The sequence below is a fragment of the Eschrichtius robustus genome, chromosome 13 (assembly GCF_028021215.1).
Source record: "Eschrichtius robustus isolate mEscRob2 chromosome 13, mEscRob2.pri, whole genome shotgun sequence".
NCBI classification, from domain to species: domain Eukaryota; kingdom Metazoa; phylum Chordata; class Mammalia; order Artiodactyla; family Eschrichtiidae; genus Eschrichtius; species Eschrichtius robustus.
The window spans coordinates 82,047,370-82,062,927 of NC_090836.1; the positions used below are offsets into that span (position 1 = coordinate 82,047,370).

A 15,558-nucleotide genomic window follows, 5' to 3' on the forward strand; every position below is an offset into this window, starting at 1 on the left:
GCATATTTATCTATCTAGCTATCTATTTGGGAGTCAGTCATGTTTTTTGGTTCATTTTCTATAGCACAAACGATTTCATCTTGTTACCTGGGTTAAATTAGCAGTATTTTCTTGCTTGCTTCTCAAGCAACAGCCTTTCCCTGTTGTAAAATGGTTTGCATTTTGTTATTTAAATTATATTTTAATTCATTTAAAAATATTTATTGAGTGCTGACTGAATACAGGCACTATTCCAGACATGGGGATAGAGCAGTAGAAAGATAAATGGAGTTATTGCCTTCCTGGAGGCATGTTACTATTGGACAGTCCAGTGAGGAAGACAAATAATAAACACATTAAGCACATAACTACATGTCAGATGGTGACATGCTCTGATGGACAATCAAGCTGAGTTGAGGGGACAGGACAAATTTTGTGTTCTCAAAGTTAATTTGCAGCTTTTCCAGCTTCAGTTGGGAATTTAAAAAAGTGTAATTAAAAGAGGAAGTGCATTCAGGGTGGGTAGCTGTTCTATTGAGGGTGGTTTGGGAAGTCTCTCTAATAAGGGAGTGAAAGATTTGAGGGAACAACCTTCCAAATAGGAGGCAGTGCAAGGGCAAAGGCCTGCAAGATGTGGTTGAGGAAAACCAGGAAGGCCACGTGAGGCTGGATTAGAGAGGAGGAGGAGGAGGAGAGGGCAGGACCCAGGAGCCAGGTCATGTCGGACCGCCCAGGGCTGGGTGAGGACTGGAGTTTACTCTAAATGAGATGGGAAACCTTGTAGAGCTTTGAACAGAGGAGTGATGAGACAGGAAGTAAATTTCAAAGAACCACTTTGCTTGCTGTTTGGGGAATGGGCTGTGGATGAGCTTGGGTATAAATAGGGAGACCAGGGAGAAGGCCTTTGCCAATGACCTGAGTGAGATGTGACAGTGGTCGGGGTAACAGTGGTGGGAGGAGTGAAAGGTGGTAAAATTCTGGGCACATGGCAAAGGTAGAGCTGACAGCATTTGCTAATGGTGGTTGAGATGTGGGATGTAAGAGGAAGAAGTCAGACCTGACTACAGAGTGTTCAACGTGAGCAGCTGGTAGGAAAGAGTTTTCATTGACTGAGATGGGGAGTCCCGCTGCCCCAAGGCAGGGGTAGAGCGTGTTAAGTGTGAGATTCCTAGTGGACAAGCAGGTGGAGATACAGCCTAGGTAGGTGCAGAGAGTATATGTTCTGGAATTCAGGGGAGAGGTTGAAGCTGCAGGTAAATTTGGGAGCATCGGCAGAAATTTAAGGTCATGGGGCTCGGGGAGAGCAGCTGGGGACCAAGGCAGATAATGAAAAGTAGAAGGCAGAGGACTGAAACTTGGGGCCCTCCACACTTAGGGTCTGGAAAACAAGAAGGAAAGGGAAGCCCGTTGGGTAGAATAGGAAACAAGAGAGAGTTTTCAATGGTTACTGCTTTTACCAAAACAAATAGACAAGTGGTCTGAAACTCATTTTTACAGGTAAATTCCAAACTTCATTTTTATTTATTTATTTATTTATTTATTTATTTATTTATTTATTTATGGCTGTGTTGGGTCTTCGTTTCTGTGTGAGGGCTTTCTCTAGTTGTGGCAAGCGAGGGCCACTCTTCATCACGGTGCGCGGGCCTCATTATCGCGGCCTCTCTTGTTGCGGAGCACAGGCTCCAGACGCGCAGGCTCAGTAATTGTGGCTCACGGGCCCAGTAGCTCCGCGGCATGTGGGATCCTCCCAGACCAGGGCTCGAACCCGTGTCCCCTGCATTGGCAGGCAGACTCCCAACCACTGCGCCACCAGGGAAGCCCCCCAGACTTCATTTTTTATCAGCTAGTTTTCGTAAGACAAAAGTGTGGGGGAATTGTTTCCCGATGGATTATGACTTCAAATTTTGTGTTCTCAAAGTTAATTTGCAGCTTTTCCAGCTTCAGTTGGGAATTTAAAAAGTGTAATTAAAAGAGGAAGTGCATTCAGGGTTTATAATTAAAATAGGTGCCAACGTTATTAGGCTGCAGGCTAGTTATTTAAAGACAGGATTAATGAGTTAAATTTCAGTTGTAAAAGCAGTTACTGGAAAAGTCGTACAGATTATGATTGAACTTTTCACGGGCTTTTAAAAAAATTCTGTTTTTTTTTAATATACTCATATTGGGATTCTGCTCTCATCACCAAATCTAAAGTCCCATCATTAACCCTCTTCAAATTATATAACCAAAGGTCTCTCCCTGGATTCAGTTACTCACTTTTCAATGTGTTAAAGGAAATAAAGAATATCTTCAAAAAAAGGAATGTTTTTAGACACACTTACCAACACTTTCTTCCGATAAGAGCAATATGTGATGTCTTGATTTAGGGGTTCCTCAAAAGCAGATCCTGAGACAGAGATTTGGGAACAATTAGTGTGTTTGGGAGATGATTCCAGGAAGAACAGTGAGTGATTGGGAAAGTCAGACAGGGAGACGAGGAAAACCACTCCACAGAGCATTAATGAGATCCCCACCATGGGCAAGTGGGGCCTGCAGAGAGACAGTCTCTTGCCCCTCATTGGTAGGGGTTGCTCCCTGCACTTGCAGCCTCTCCTGAAACTCTCCTGTGGCCACAGAATGCCCTCAGGCAAAGAGGTACAGGTGCTTGAAGCAGGATACCATGCACATGTGAGTGACCTGTTCATGGAAGATGCTGGTGACTTCCAGGTGACCAAGAGGATGTGGATGGGGTATTAGTATTGACATCTAAGAATGGGCACCTTTTAAAAAGGGCAGCTGTACCAGAAGGGATGCACCCTCATAACGATACAACAATGTTCTGTGACAAATGAATTGAATGTTTTCTAATGCAATATTATATTTAGAGCCAAACATATTAACAGGTAATTCACAAACAAGGGAAGAACCACAAAAAGCATCATTGTGAAGAGTAATATAATTTCCCTCAAACTGGCAAAAGCATTTTTAAGTGCTAATACGCAATGCTATTGAAAGTGCAGTAATCCTGGCATTTTCATACAACATGGGTGGAAGGTAGATTGAGCTATCCCTTTTCAATTTTCTCAATATAGTCTTATCTTATGACCCAGCACTTCTGCTTCCAGGAATCTATCCAAAGGTGATAATCAGAAATACCAGCAACATAGTCACTAATATTATTTAAACCAGGGCTGAATGGTGGGGTGAGGATGAGAAGTGGTCTTCTTAGATGTCTAACAATCGGAAAGAGGTTAAGTTATTATGCTACATTCATAGGATAGAACGTTACTGAGCTATTAGACGAGGTTTACAAATAATGGTGTGGGAAAATAATTATGATGTAACATTTAGTGAAAAGGAATCCAAATACATATACAAAATTTTAAGATACATCAAAAAGAAATTGGTAGTAACGACACCTAGATATTAACATTGACAACCTAAAGATGTTGATTTTTGCTTTCTTCTTTATACTCTACTTATCTTTTCTGACTAGAGCATGTATTACTTCTATAATAAAAATTATATTTAAGACAGTTTTAGAACACATTAACAGTTTCATCTAAAGGAGCACTCAATACTCTTGTTTCTAATGTTAGCATTTTGTATATTGGCAGGTATTTCAATCATTTGCCTCGGGAAAACCTCTTACGAGTAAAGAAAATATGCAGGTAAGGATAACGATATTTTATAAACATTGGATATTTAGTGTGGATAATTTTTGAGTCATTTCAATCTTTTTGGTGTGTATAATCTTTGTTTTTGAATATCTGCTGTGTAATATGCTCTTCTATGTCTGGTAATGGAGTCTGATCTCCAAATATTGAGGCCAGAGAAATGGTTGGACCCAAACTGATCTGGTTTTCAGATGGAGCAAATATCAGTTACTGCTCCTCAATTTTCAATTGCACATGCATATTCAGTTTGCTTATCTAGCCATGCCAAGTATCTAATATCTATCTTAGTTACCTAGTAACTTTGATCATCAGTAAAGGATTTTGTGATAGCCCACCTGTTCAATACTGCTTTTACTCGGATCCATTGCCCCAGTCTGAGACTGCCTCTCAGCCGATGTACGGAAGGTTTTCTTTTTCAATTTTTTGGGGGGGTAATAATTGACATATAACATTGTGTAAGTTTAAGGTGTACAATGCATTGATTTGATACATTTATATATTACAGTATGATGACCATCCTAGCATTAGCTACAGGAAGGTTTTCATATGACATTTTTATAAGCAATTCCTCTGATTTCCCCACTATTTTTTACAGAGGACCAGACCGCCCATCCCAATAAGTTTATTCTTGTCATTAATGGAATGATTGGGTTTCAAACTTTTGGTGACCTAAAAGCATTTAAATTTTATCAAGTCATTTAAAAAAATCTTAGAGTCCCAGCAGTTTGTCCACTAGGAAGTGTTGGAGTGGAAGGGTGGTAGGGCAACCATTGTTAAGGGGGTTACAGAGGGGCAAGGGGTTCACACAGGCAGGCGATGGTTAATGCATATAGACAGGTACACATAGTTTTTGGTTTTTTTAAATGCTCAGAAACAGCATTCTGTTTCACTAAGTAAGGTATTAATTTTTATGAAATAACTTTGAGAGACATTTCCTCAAAATTGCTTTATTATTTTCCTCCATAATTTTGATAGGAATTTATCTACCTTTTATTAAATGTAATCTCATTACTTTTCTATTATTGTTAATTTTATTCCACAAACTTCACTTTTAATTATGCTTCAGATGATTCATTGTTTTTGCCTTAAAATTTGTTTTAATTTATAAGCAAGTTGCCTGGAATGAAAGAACTGGTATTAGGAAGATACATATACATATTCATCTTTCATTTTAGTGTTCTGAGACCTTGGGATGCTTCGGAATATTTATTTCTTTCCAGTCATAAATGCCAGGGCATCCTAAAAACACTTCTTTTGGTTTTGGTTATAAAAGTGGTCTTGGGTATAAAAGGAATGTTTGTCCGATCTTTTTTTTTTTTTTAGACAGAAAGAGACTGACAGTACTGTATAATGGAAAACCGATTTCTATTAGCTAATTAATTAAAACAGAACTGTTGGTCTGCTTAAGACGCTTCAGATAACACTTCAGATTTTCTGTATAGAGGGAGAGGACGGAGTGTTGGATAGCATTACTAATTAATCTTCTTTTGATCCTCAAGAGTTTGTGTGTAATTGTCAGGGCTCATTAAATCACTGTTTGCTGTGGATAGAAAAGAGAAACCTTCTCCTACACACACCTCCCGCCCCCAACCAGTCTGAAGTTTCTTTTCTAGATGGAGAATGTCAACCATTTCCTTAGTACGATCATTTGTTACCAGGTCAGGCTCAGAGTTGCTCCACGTCTGGCTGTTTTGCAGGTATTGCTTTCCACCCTTTAGAAGGGCTTAAGGAAGGAGAGCGAACAACAGCAACAGACCTCCCCACTGCGAGCATTGCCTCATACTCTCCCAGACAATGAGGTTTTCCTTTTTTTAGTTCACGTAAGGCAAATAATTTACCTTTTTGTTTTTTAGAATACATAGCCCCAGCATCTGCCTTTTATATGAATTCAACAAATATTTAATAAGAGCCTATTGCATGCAAGGTACTCTTCTTGCACTGTCAGATAAATACATCAGTTAATCAACAAAACAAATTCTAAGCCCTCAGGGAGCTTATATTTTAGTGGGCAAGACTAGTAATAAACATATATATGTACATGTTATAAATGAGTAAATTATATAGTATGTTAGGAGGTGAACCATGCTGTAGGGGAAAATGAACCCAGCAGCTCATAAAGGGGATTGGGAGCATGGGGCTAGACTGGGGTTGTAATTTTGAATGGGACAGTCAGCTTAGTCCTCACTGAGGTGACATTGGTGAACAGACCTGAAGCAGGTAGAGGTGCAAGTCCTATGAAATCTGGAGAAAGAATAATCCAAGAACAGGCTACAGTGAGTGCAAAGGCCCTGGGGCAGGATTGCCTAGCTTAGTGAGGGACATCTTGGCCAGTGTGGCTAGAGTTGTGTGAATGATGGGAGAGCAGTCGGAGACAAGGTCAGAGAGGTAACAGGGTAGATGGTGGTGGTGTGCTCAGATAGAGAAGGGCCTTGTAGGGCTTTTGTCACCTAGGCTCCTACTCTGAACAAAAGGAGGAGCCACTGGAGGGTTTAGGGCAGAGGTGTGGCCTGATCTACTTGTGTTTTAAAGGGATCACTTTAGCTAATCCATTGAGTCTACTGTGTGCCAGGTACTATCAGTCAAACACATTAGTTAACCAATAATACAGACAGATTCTCAGTCCTCATAGAGCTTATACTGTGTGTGTGTGTGTGTTTGTGTGTTTGTGTTTGTGTGGGAGACTAGGAATACAGTTTTGGACATGTTGAGTTTGAGACGTCTGTTAGACATCCAAGTGGAAGAATTGAGTCAGAAGTTGACCATATGAGTCTTGAGTTAGAAGAGAAGTTGGAGCTAGAGACAAAAACTTGGGATTTAATCAGCATTTAGATGAGATTAAAACCATGAGCCTGATTAAGATCATCGAAGGGGAGAGAATGAGGAGATGGAAGAGGATGGAGCCCTGGGACACTCCAATATTTCGAGGTATAGGAAAAGAGGAGGAACCAGCAAAGAAGATGGAAAAGGAATAGTGGATATAATAGGAAAGAAACCAAGGGAGTGTGGTGGCTTGAAAGCCAAGAGAAGAAGCATTTTTAGAAGAGGGAATGATTAGTAGTGTCAAATTTTGCTGAGAAATGTACTACCATAATTCACGAAGTCTTAAACATGCATTTTTTAAAACATTTAACAGCTCTGCAATCAGAATGCATTTTACAGTTGTGAGCATGTGAAAGTTTAATTGGCATATAAAATAATGGTGTCTTAGATTAAAGTAATATGGCATACGAAGACTGAGAATTAGCCATTAGATTTAGCCAAGTGTAGGCCATTGGTGACCTTGACCAAAGGGTTTCAATGTAAGGATGGAGTAGGTTTAAAAGCAAATGAAAGGAGAACGATTGGAATATTGACAACCTTGTAGGTTGTTGCTGTTAGGGGAAGTGAGAATTAGGGTAGTAACTGGAGGAGGAAGTCAGGGTATAGAGAGTTTTTGGTTTTTAAAATGGCAGTGAAGACAGCATGGCTGTGTGCTGATGGGAATGTCTCTGTAGAAAGGGAACATTTTTTTAAATTGAAGTATAGCTGATTTATAATTTTGTGTTAATTTCTGCTGTACAGCAAAATGATTCAGTTATACATATGTATATATATACATTCTTTTTCATATTCTTTTACATTATGGTTTATCATAGGATACTGAATTTAGTTCTCTGTGCTATACAATAGGACTTTGTTGTTTATCCATTCCATATATAATAGTTTATGTCTGCTAACCCCAAACTCCCAGTGCATCCCTCCCCCACCTTCTCCCCTTGGCAAACCACAAGTCTGTTCTCTGTGTCTGTGAGTCTGTTTCTGTTTCATAGGTAAGTTCATTTGTGTCATACTTTAGATTCCACATGTAAGTGATATCATATGGTATTTGTTAGAAAGGGAACACTTATGATGTAGGAGAGAATGGCTGAGTATACCAGTGGGGACAGGACTGATGGCCTAAGTGGTGGCGCCAGCCTTGGCAAGCAGGAAGGAAGGCAGGGCAGTGAGGCAGATGCTTGGGTAGGTGGGAGAGGTGGAGCTGTGAGGTCTGTGGACACTACTCTGACTGCTTCAGTTTTCTCATTTAAGTATAGGAAGCAAGGTTACTAGCTGGGAGGGGCATTGGGGAGAAAGTGTTAGAATTTAGAAACAAGAAGAGCATGAAATGGTTGTGTAGGAGGGAGCAAGAGTGAATAGACTGGGCAAATGTAGGATGATGACCAGGTGGCACTGAGGTTTGGTCAGGAACTTAAAGTGGTGCCACTTAGCATGATTGCCAAGGAAGTGTGCATGCAAGGGAGGGGACCAGGAAGTGGAGGGAGTCCTCAAGGTGGGGATTCTCATGATTGACACAGATTCTAAGTTGCGAAGGGGTTTGCTTATCCTCCCGTCCTTCCCCTTTTTGCCATCCTGCGAGCTCTAATTCACTCGAGCTAAAGCAGAGCGGCCAGCATGCATGGCTGATGAGCTTTTTCGGTTGCTCCATTTTGATAAGGTGTCCCCTCCTCGCTGTCGGCACTGGGTTCACTCTCCCTGTGTGGCAGGGCTGGCCTCATGGGGCAGGTAACCAACTGGTGGGAAATGGCAGGAGCCCTGTGGACCTGCTGGCATCGTTGTGACGCCTCTCTCAATGGACCTGCCGATTATGTTCCCTCATGTCTATCCCTGAATTCCTTCATCCTACACCAAATGAGGACTGCAGAAGGGGACTGAAGCTAATAATATCTGAAAACAGTATTTTACTACTTTGCCTTTTTTAAAAATTTTTTTTAGGCACTTGATGATTTAATAAACAAAGGCTTGCCTCTAATCCTGGTTACAGTCGGTCAGCAACATCTCTTAAATAAGTTTGCCTTTGTTAAAGCATACTTTTTAATAAATGTGGCTGCAACAATAAACTGTGTCCCAGAACATATAATGAAACCAGTCTGCCATGGACTTATTGATGAGAAAAACAGACCAAACCTCCCAAACTTGAAAGGTAATCTTTTGTCCTATTTTTTTTGCTTATTTCTCTTTCTATTCCCTTTCCCCACCTATTCCCCACTCTACCCCCAATAATCCATATATGAACATTCTAGTAGATACTCTTTCATGGTTTTCTCTGAGCTCACTTACTGACACACATATGTGCTTATGTCTAGGTACCTGCCTATCCACATCCACCAATATATCTGCATATTTGTCCACTTTTTTACATTATATACAGTTGACCCTTGAACAACACAGGTTTGAATTGCACAGGTCCGCTTATACACCAATATTTTTCAATAGTGAATATTACAGTACTGCACAATCTGTGGTTGGTTGAATCTGCAGGTGCTGAACTGTGGATACAGAGGACCGTCTATACCAAGTGCCAACTATAAATTATACATGGATTTTCACCTGCATGGAGGGTCAGTGTCCCTAACCCCCATGTTGATCAAGGGTCAGCTGCACATACAAAATAGGATTTGTCATTTATTTAAGAAATGATGTATTTTACATTTTTCTGCCTCTTGCATTTCTTATGTAAAAAACTTTGCTAAACCACTCCAAGTCAGCTGCTTTGCTTTGGTCCCCTAAACTGGCTGTGTGGTGTTTTATGCTGTGAACAGCCCATGGTTTATTCAACCATTCCCCTGTTGTGCGTTCACCTTGTTTCTAGGGAACAGTGCGGAAGTACTACGTATCCATGCTATAGTGTATATTTCTATAGGATAAGATACCCGTGGATGGGATTTATGGCCCGTATATGCATATGTAAAACTATATACGTATTTTTCAAATGACTTAATGTTGCCTTAAAAATAGTTGTTTTTTTGTTGTTGTTTTTTTTTTTACCACTAAGTATGATGTTAACTGTGAGTTTTTCATAGTTGTCCTTTATCAGCTAGAAGAATTTCTCTTCTATTCCTAGGTTGTTGAGTGATTTTATCATGAAAAGGTGTTGGATTTTATTAAATGCTTTTCCTGTGTCTATTAAGATGATTATATGGTTTTTGTTTTTTATTCTATCCATAGGCATGTATTATATTAGTTGATTTTTGGGTGTTTAACCAACCTTGCTTTCTTGGGATAAATCCCATTTGGTCATCGTATATAATTCTTTTTATATGTTGCTGGATTGTTTGCTAGGATTTTGTTGAAGATTTTTGCATGCATATTCATAAGATATATTGTGTAGTTTTCTTTTCTTATGGTGTCTTTGTCTAGTTTTGGTATCAGAATAATATTGGCCTCTGTTTTAAAGTGTAAGTTTTATTATTATTCAGGTGTGGTGAGGCCAACAGATCAGGAGATGGCTGCCATTGAAAACAGAGTTTGTTATTTACAGCTCCCAAGAGGGAGGGGCATGCTACAACATGGGAGGACCACACAGGGGTGGGGGTCACTCAGGAGGCAGAGAGAGCAGGAGAAAGAGGTGGATCAACCTCTTGCCAGGATTTCTCATGTTCTGGTACTCATCCTAGCGTTCCTCCGTTTCTATCCTTGCCTGTCTCTCACTTTCCCTTAGGGGAGAAGACCTAGTCCCAGATCTTTCTTCTGGGCCCTCCCTCATACTCAGCTGACCCTCTAGCTCCAGAGTCTCCTAATTTAGGAGAAGAGCCAGGCAAATTGAAGTTGGAAGAAGGAAGGAAGTCAGGTGTGTTCAGTTCCATGTTATTCTGGACTCCCTCTTCCACTTGACAAACTTAGTCTCTTTAGGTGGGTAATTTGTGCATTAATTCCTCGTCAAATAATGACTTGTAGTTTTTCTCCCTCCTGTAGTCTAGAAGCCAGGCTTACTATAGCAGACAAAGTTTGTGATCTAAATTCTCTCAATGCTGCCTCACTCAGAATGAGGGCCAGCTTTGGATTGTGGGTAGGAATTTTGAGATATTTGAGGATTGTAGTTTGCGCTGTTCCAAATGGTCTCACTCTCTGCTCTTAGAGTGAGGGGCATGAACTGACACTTCCAAGGAGGTCTTGGAGCAAATCAGCAGAACTGACACTTCCAAGGAGATCTTATCGAGATATTATAAATATCTGGAAGACCCAAAACTATTGGGTTGGCCAAAAAATGCGTTCGGGATTTTCCTAACAGCTTACCAAAAACCTGAACGAACTTTCTGGCCAACCCAATTCTTTGAGGACCTTAAGGGGTCCTGGGATCCCAGGTGAGGAGCCACTGTTTTATATCAGTAGCCGATAACTTGAACGGCATCACCAAGCACCCAAAAGATCCTTTCAGAATTTAAGAATCAGCCTCAGTCTTCTAATGTCTGATATTTAGGGACCATTTGATATAGCACTGTGTTTCTAATTATCATTGTGGTTGTTTTTTAAACATTAAAATTCCCAACTAATGATGAGTTTTGTAAATTAGAATTAATATTTAAGCTAACCACAGATATCCTTAGTTCTTCCAAAATGTTGTGTCTTATAGAGGTGTGTTTAAAGGATGAGGGAGGCTTACTTTGTCAGCTTACAAAAATGAAAGAGGACTTCGCACTTAGCACACTAAAGGTAAGTTTAAAAAAATTTTCAAATCATAGTGAATCCGTTACCAGAAAGCCCACTGTTAGGCCCTGGACAGGTCAACGTTCAGGACTGTGCTTACTCGCGTAGCTTTTCTTGCCTAAGCATGGGTTGGGGCCAGGGTTGGAGTCTACTCCCCATGAGAAAAGCAGATGCCGAGAGGTGTCAGACTTTGACCTTTTAACTCGATTAAGTTGCCGGCGGGAAATAAGATTTATTATCTGATGGGATTTGAGCATTCCATGCCCTGTTTGGTGTTTCCTAATAATAATAGTGATAACAACAGGAACAACAACAGTACCATTTATTCAGTGCTTACTACATGACAGGCACTTTGCATGATTATTTAATTCTCACAACTCTGTGATGTACATATTAATCATTCTTGAACTGTATTGTGCTGAACCAGGAATAAACTGAGGCTTAGACAGTAAGAAATTCACTAATGCCATACAGCTAATAAAATACAGATCACGTTCTTAACCATTATACTAAATTACCCTAGTCCTTATATAGTATTTACTGCTCTATACAAACAAGGTTTTAGAGACCTGTTCCTTGAAAGATTGGTTGGTCTCTTTCTTTTTTGCCATGTTGCTACTTAGTATTGCTATTGCTATTTAGTATCGATTGTCAACTGTAAAATCTCATTATCTTTACATTACCAGTTAGGTGACCATAGTTTAATTTGAAATACAGTTGATCCTCATTATTCACAGATTCAGTATTTGCTAATTTGCTTATCTGCTAAAATTTAATTGTAACTCCCAAGTCAGTACTCTTCGCTCTTTGGTGGTCATTTGGGGACAGGCACAGAGCATAGATAACTTTGAGTTGCCTGATATGCACATTCCCAGCTGAGTTGAACAAGGCAATGCTGACTTTTTCTTTCCACTTTCATACTATAAACAAGTGTCCTTTTCATTTATTGCCAAGCTTTTTGCAGTTTTGTGGGGTCTTTTGTTCATCTTTTCACTATTTGAAATGGCCCGTAAAGCGTAGTGCTGAAGAGCTGTCTAGTAATCCTAAGTGCAAGGAGGCTGTGATGTGCCTCTTGGAGAAAATATGTGTGTTAGACAAGCTTCAATCAGGCATGCGTTGTAGAGTTACTGGCTGTGAGTTCAAGGTTAATGAATCTCCACTGTATATTCAATAAGGTGTCTTTAAACATAAACACACATTAAACAAGGTTATGTACTGATCAGCTGACAGAAATGGTGTGACCAGAGGCTCGTAGGGACCTATGCCTGTATTTCTCTAGGAGCAATGCTTCGGTATTCGCTGACTCAGTGTTTGCAGCAACTTTCTAGAACACAGCTACTATGAATAAGCAAGTATGGGCATCGGCTGTGCATGCAATAAAGGGTCACTGTCCTACACACTTACTCTTGCCATTACTTCCCTTTTCGTTCCCTGTTGTCTTTTTCCTGTTCACTGAGCTCTCTTCTCTGATGATTTTGTTCAGATTTCCTTTTTGGTCTTCCATTCATTGTTAATTTTCAGTACATGAAAAATATTTGATGAATAAAAATGAGACATGATTTGTATTATTTCTGAACTTGGCTGATTTTGTGTTCTTTCTTTAGTCAGTTTTACTGACAGAAGCTGAAGACAGGCTCAACTTCCTTGTGTCAGAGATGGAGCATCCAGGCCATAAGAACCTCTCTCAGTGTTCGGCTGGCGAGCTAGAGATTGTGGTGGAGGTCAGGCTGCAGCTGGCTGCAGTCGCCCTGCAGAGACACCGGGCAGCATACAGGCGAGTCTCTGCGTCACAGTTTCTTCCTCACTCTCATTTGTTAAAATATACCTAAATTTTATGTAAGTTTTATAAATTCCTAGATTAATAGAGCAGACTTGCTTTTTATTACTCAGGAGAGTTTTCACACATTACTACATTTAAAACTATAATTCTCAACAAATTAATGAGTTTATTAAAGCACATAGCTAGGATGTTTTATGTGAAACATAAACAGATTCACAGAGGGCTTCCCTGGTGGCGCAGTGCTTGACAATCTGCCTGCCAATGCAGGGGACACGGGTTCGAGCCCTGGTCTGGGAAGATCCCACATGCCGCGGAGCAACTGGGCCCGTGAGCCAACAATTACTGAGCCTGTGTGTCTGGAGCCTGTGCTCCGCAACAAGAGAGGCCGCGATAGTGAGAGGCCCGCGCACCGCGATGAAGAGTGGCCCCTGCTTGCCGCAACTAGAGAAAGCCCTCGCACAGAAACGAAGACCCAACGCAGCCAAAAATAAATAAATAAAATTTTAAAAAAATTTTAAAAAAACAAAAAAAACAAAAAAAAACCAAATTCACAGAGTTCTCCTTTTTAATTAATAATTTATTTTTAAAAGGCAGAACCTAAATTCCTTATAGCTTTTTTACAAATAACACCTATGGAGTGTTTTCTCCCTAGACAACCAATAAAAATATTAAAAACAAGCTCTATTTTGAAAAAGTAACATCTGCTGAACTCTGCTGTGCTCAACCACTTAATTAACTATTGTAGGTGGCTCATTTTTTAAATGTGATGCAATTGCTAATGTCAGATCTTTCTTTTCATTTGTTCATTGATTCATTCATATATAGTGACCAGTATCTGCTAACTGCCTCACTGTTTGGCTCTGATCTAGACACCGAGGAGACAAAGATGAATAGAATATAGTTTCTGTATTCATAAGCTCATAGACATATAAACACTTGCATAGTTAAAAATACTTCTCAGTGATTTTTTTTTCAGTGATTTTTTAATATTGAATAATATAGAAATATACTTTCAAGAACTTCCCATATCATGTATGATAAACACCTCTGTCATGAGAACACTTTCAATAGTGACTCTTTGAATAATGAGCAAATTTCTTATCTTACCATTCATTAATTCATTCAAAAAGTAATTTGGGGGCACCTACGATATTCTAGGCACGGTCCTAAGTTCTGTATCCTAATACTGATATACACAGTATACGCAAAATATATAAAAATATTGACAAAAATCCTACCCTCATGGAGTTTATATTCTAATAGATAATAAACAGGCTGACAATAAACTGTAAACCTAACAAGTAAGTAAATTATATAGTGTGGCCAAAGATAAGTGTTATGGAGAATATGAGGAGTAGAGGCAGGGGGAGGAGGAGGGGTTATCCTGTTAAAACTGTGCAGTTGCAATAAAGAGAATGACTCCATTTAGATGTTGGTTAACTGACTGCTTTCAAGCTCCGCCACTCCCCCGTCTCCTCTGCCCCACACCTGGGCAAGCATAGAAGAAAGCCTAGTTGCCCCCTCCTTTGGTGCTGGCGGGACGTTTAAATCACACCGACCTGGCCCACACATGGGAACCCTTACCCCAGCGCCACCCATTAACTACTATAAAGCCCAGCCAGTCTCCTTTCTCTTTTCTCTCAAGACATTTTCAACCTGTTTGGGTGGCTGCCCTGCTCTTCCTGGATAGTTTCACTATGGGAGTAATCAACCTTTTCTCACTCTCTTGATGTGTGTGGCATCAACCTTGACATCTGAACCAAATTTTGGGTGGTCAGGGTAGGCTTTATTGATGAGGTGACATCTGAACAAATAAACATGGGGGCCCATGCAAATACCTGTAGATGGAGTGTTGCAGGCCATGGGAACATGCCTGATGCATGTTTGAGGGACAGCACAGGGTCTCTTGTGGCTAGAATGGAGAGAGCGAGAGTTTTAAGAGAGATGTTCAAAGAGGTCATCCTTGATGGGGGAGGCAGATTATATAGGACCTTCTGGCTTCTGGCCAGGGTGAAGACTTCTGCTTTTACTCTGAGGGAAGTAAGGAGTCATTGTATTGTTTCAAGCAGAGGAATGACATCATCTGATTTTCACTTCAAAGGGATAACCCTGGTTGTTAGGTTGAGAATTGACTGTTAAGTGGGAAAGGGTTTGAAAGCAGGGAGATCAGCTGGGGAAGCTGCTATAATAAGAAGAGAGATGTTAGTGGCTCTGACCAGGGCCGTAGCACTAGAGGTAGTGATAAGTCGGATTCTGGGTATATTTTGAAAGTAGAGCCATTAGAATTTGCTGATGGATTGGCTGTAGAGTGGTGAGAGAAAGAGAGGAGTTACAAAAGAAGTTGTCCCTAACCACAGTGGGGAAGATTGCGGCGATGCAGCTTATTTAGGGGAAAGATCTGAAGTTAGATTTTGGACGCGTTTAGACTATGTCCCTTTGAGGTGCAATTGAAAATGTCAAATATTCTTGGAGTCTTTAGAATATAGATAGTATTTCAAGCCTTTATAGTGGATGAGATTCCTTAGGGAATGTGAGTAGATGAAAGAAAGAGAAGGACCATGGACTGAGTGTTGGGTTTGGTTGGAGACTGGGGAGAAAATGAGGAACCAGCAGAGGAGGCTGAGAAGAAATGACCAGTAAATATAAGAAAACCAAGAGATTATGAGATCCTGAAAGCCA

The 15,558-nt window shown here is 40.3% G+C and overlaps 1 protein-coding gene across 2 annotated transcripts in view; it reads left to right on the forward strand.

The window, feature by feature from the left end:
* Positions 1-15,558, forward strand: part of CFAP54 (cilia and flagella associated protein 54) — a 305,843-nt gene that overhangs the window by 190,375 nt on the left and 99,910 nt on the right. For both annotated transcript variants that reach the window (XM_068561127.1, XM_068561128.1), the window contains 4 exons: positions 3,576-3,629; positions 8,388-8,595; positions 11,026-11,105; positions 12,704-12,873. In XM_068561127.1, the coding sequence (XP_068417228.1) occupies positions 3,576-3,629; positions 8,388-8,595; positions 11,026-11,105; positions 12,704-12,873 (512 nt within the window). The remainder of the gene's footprint in view (positions 1-3,575; positions 3,630-8,387; positions 8,596-11,025; positions 11,106-12,703; positions 12,874-15,558) is intronic.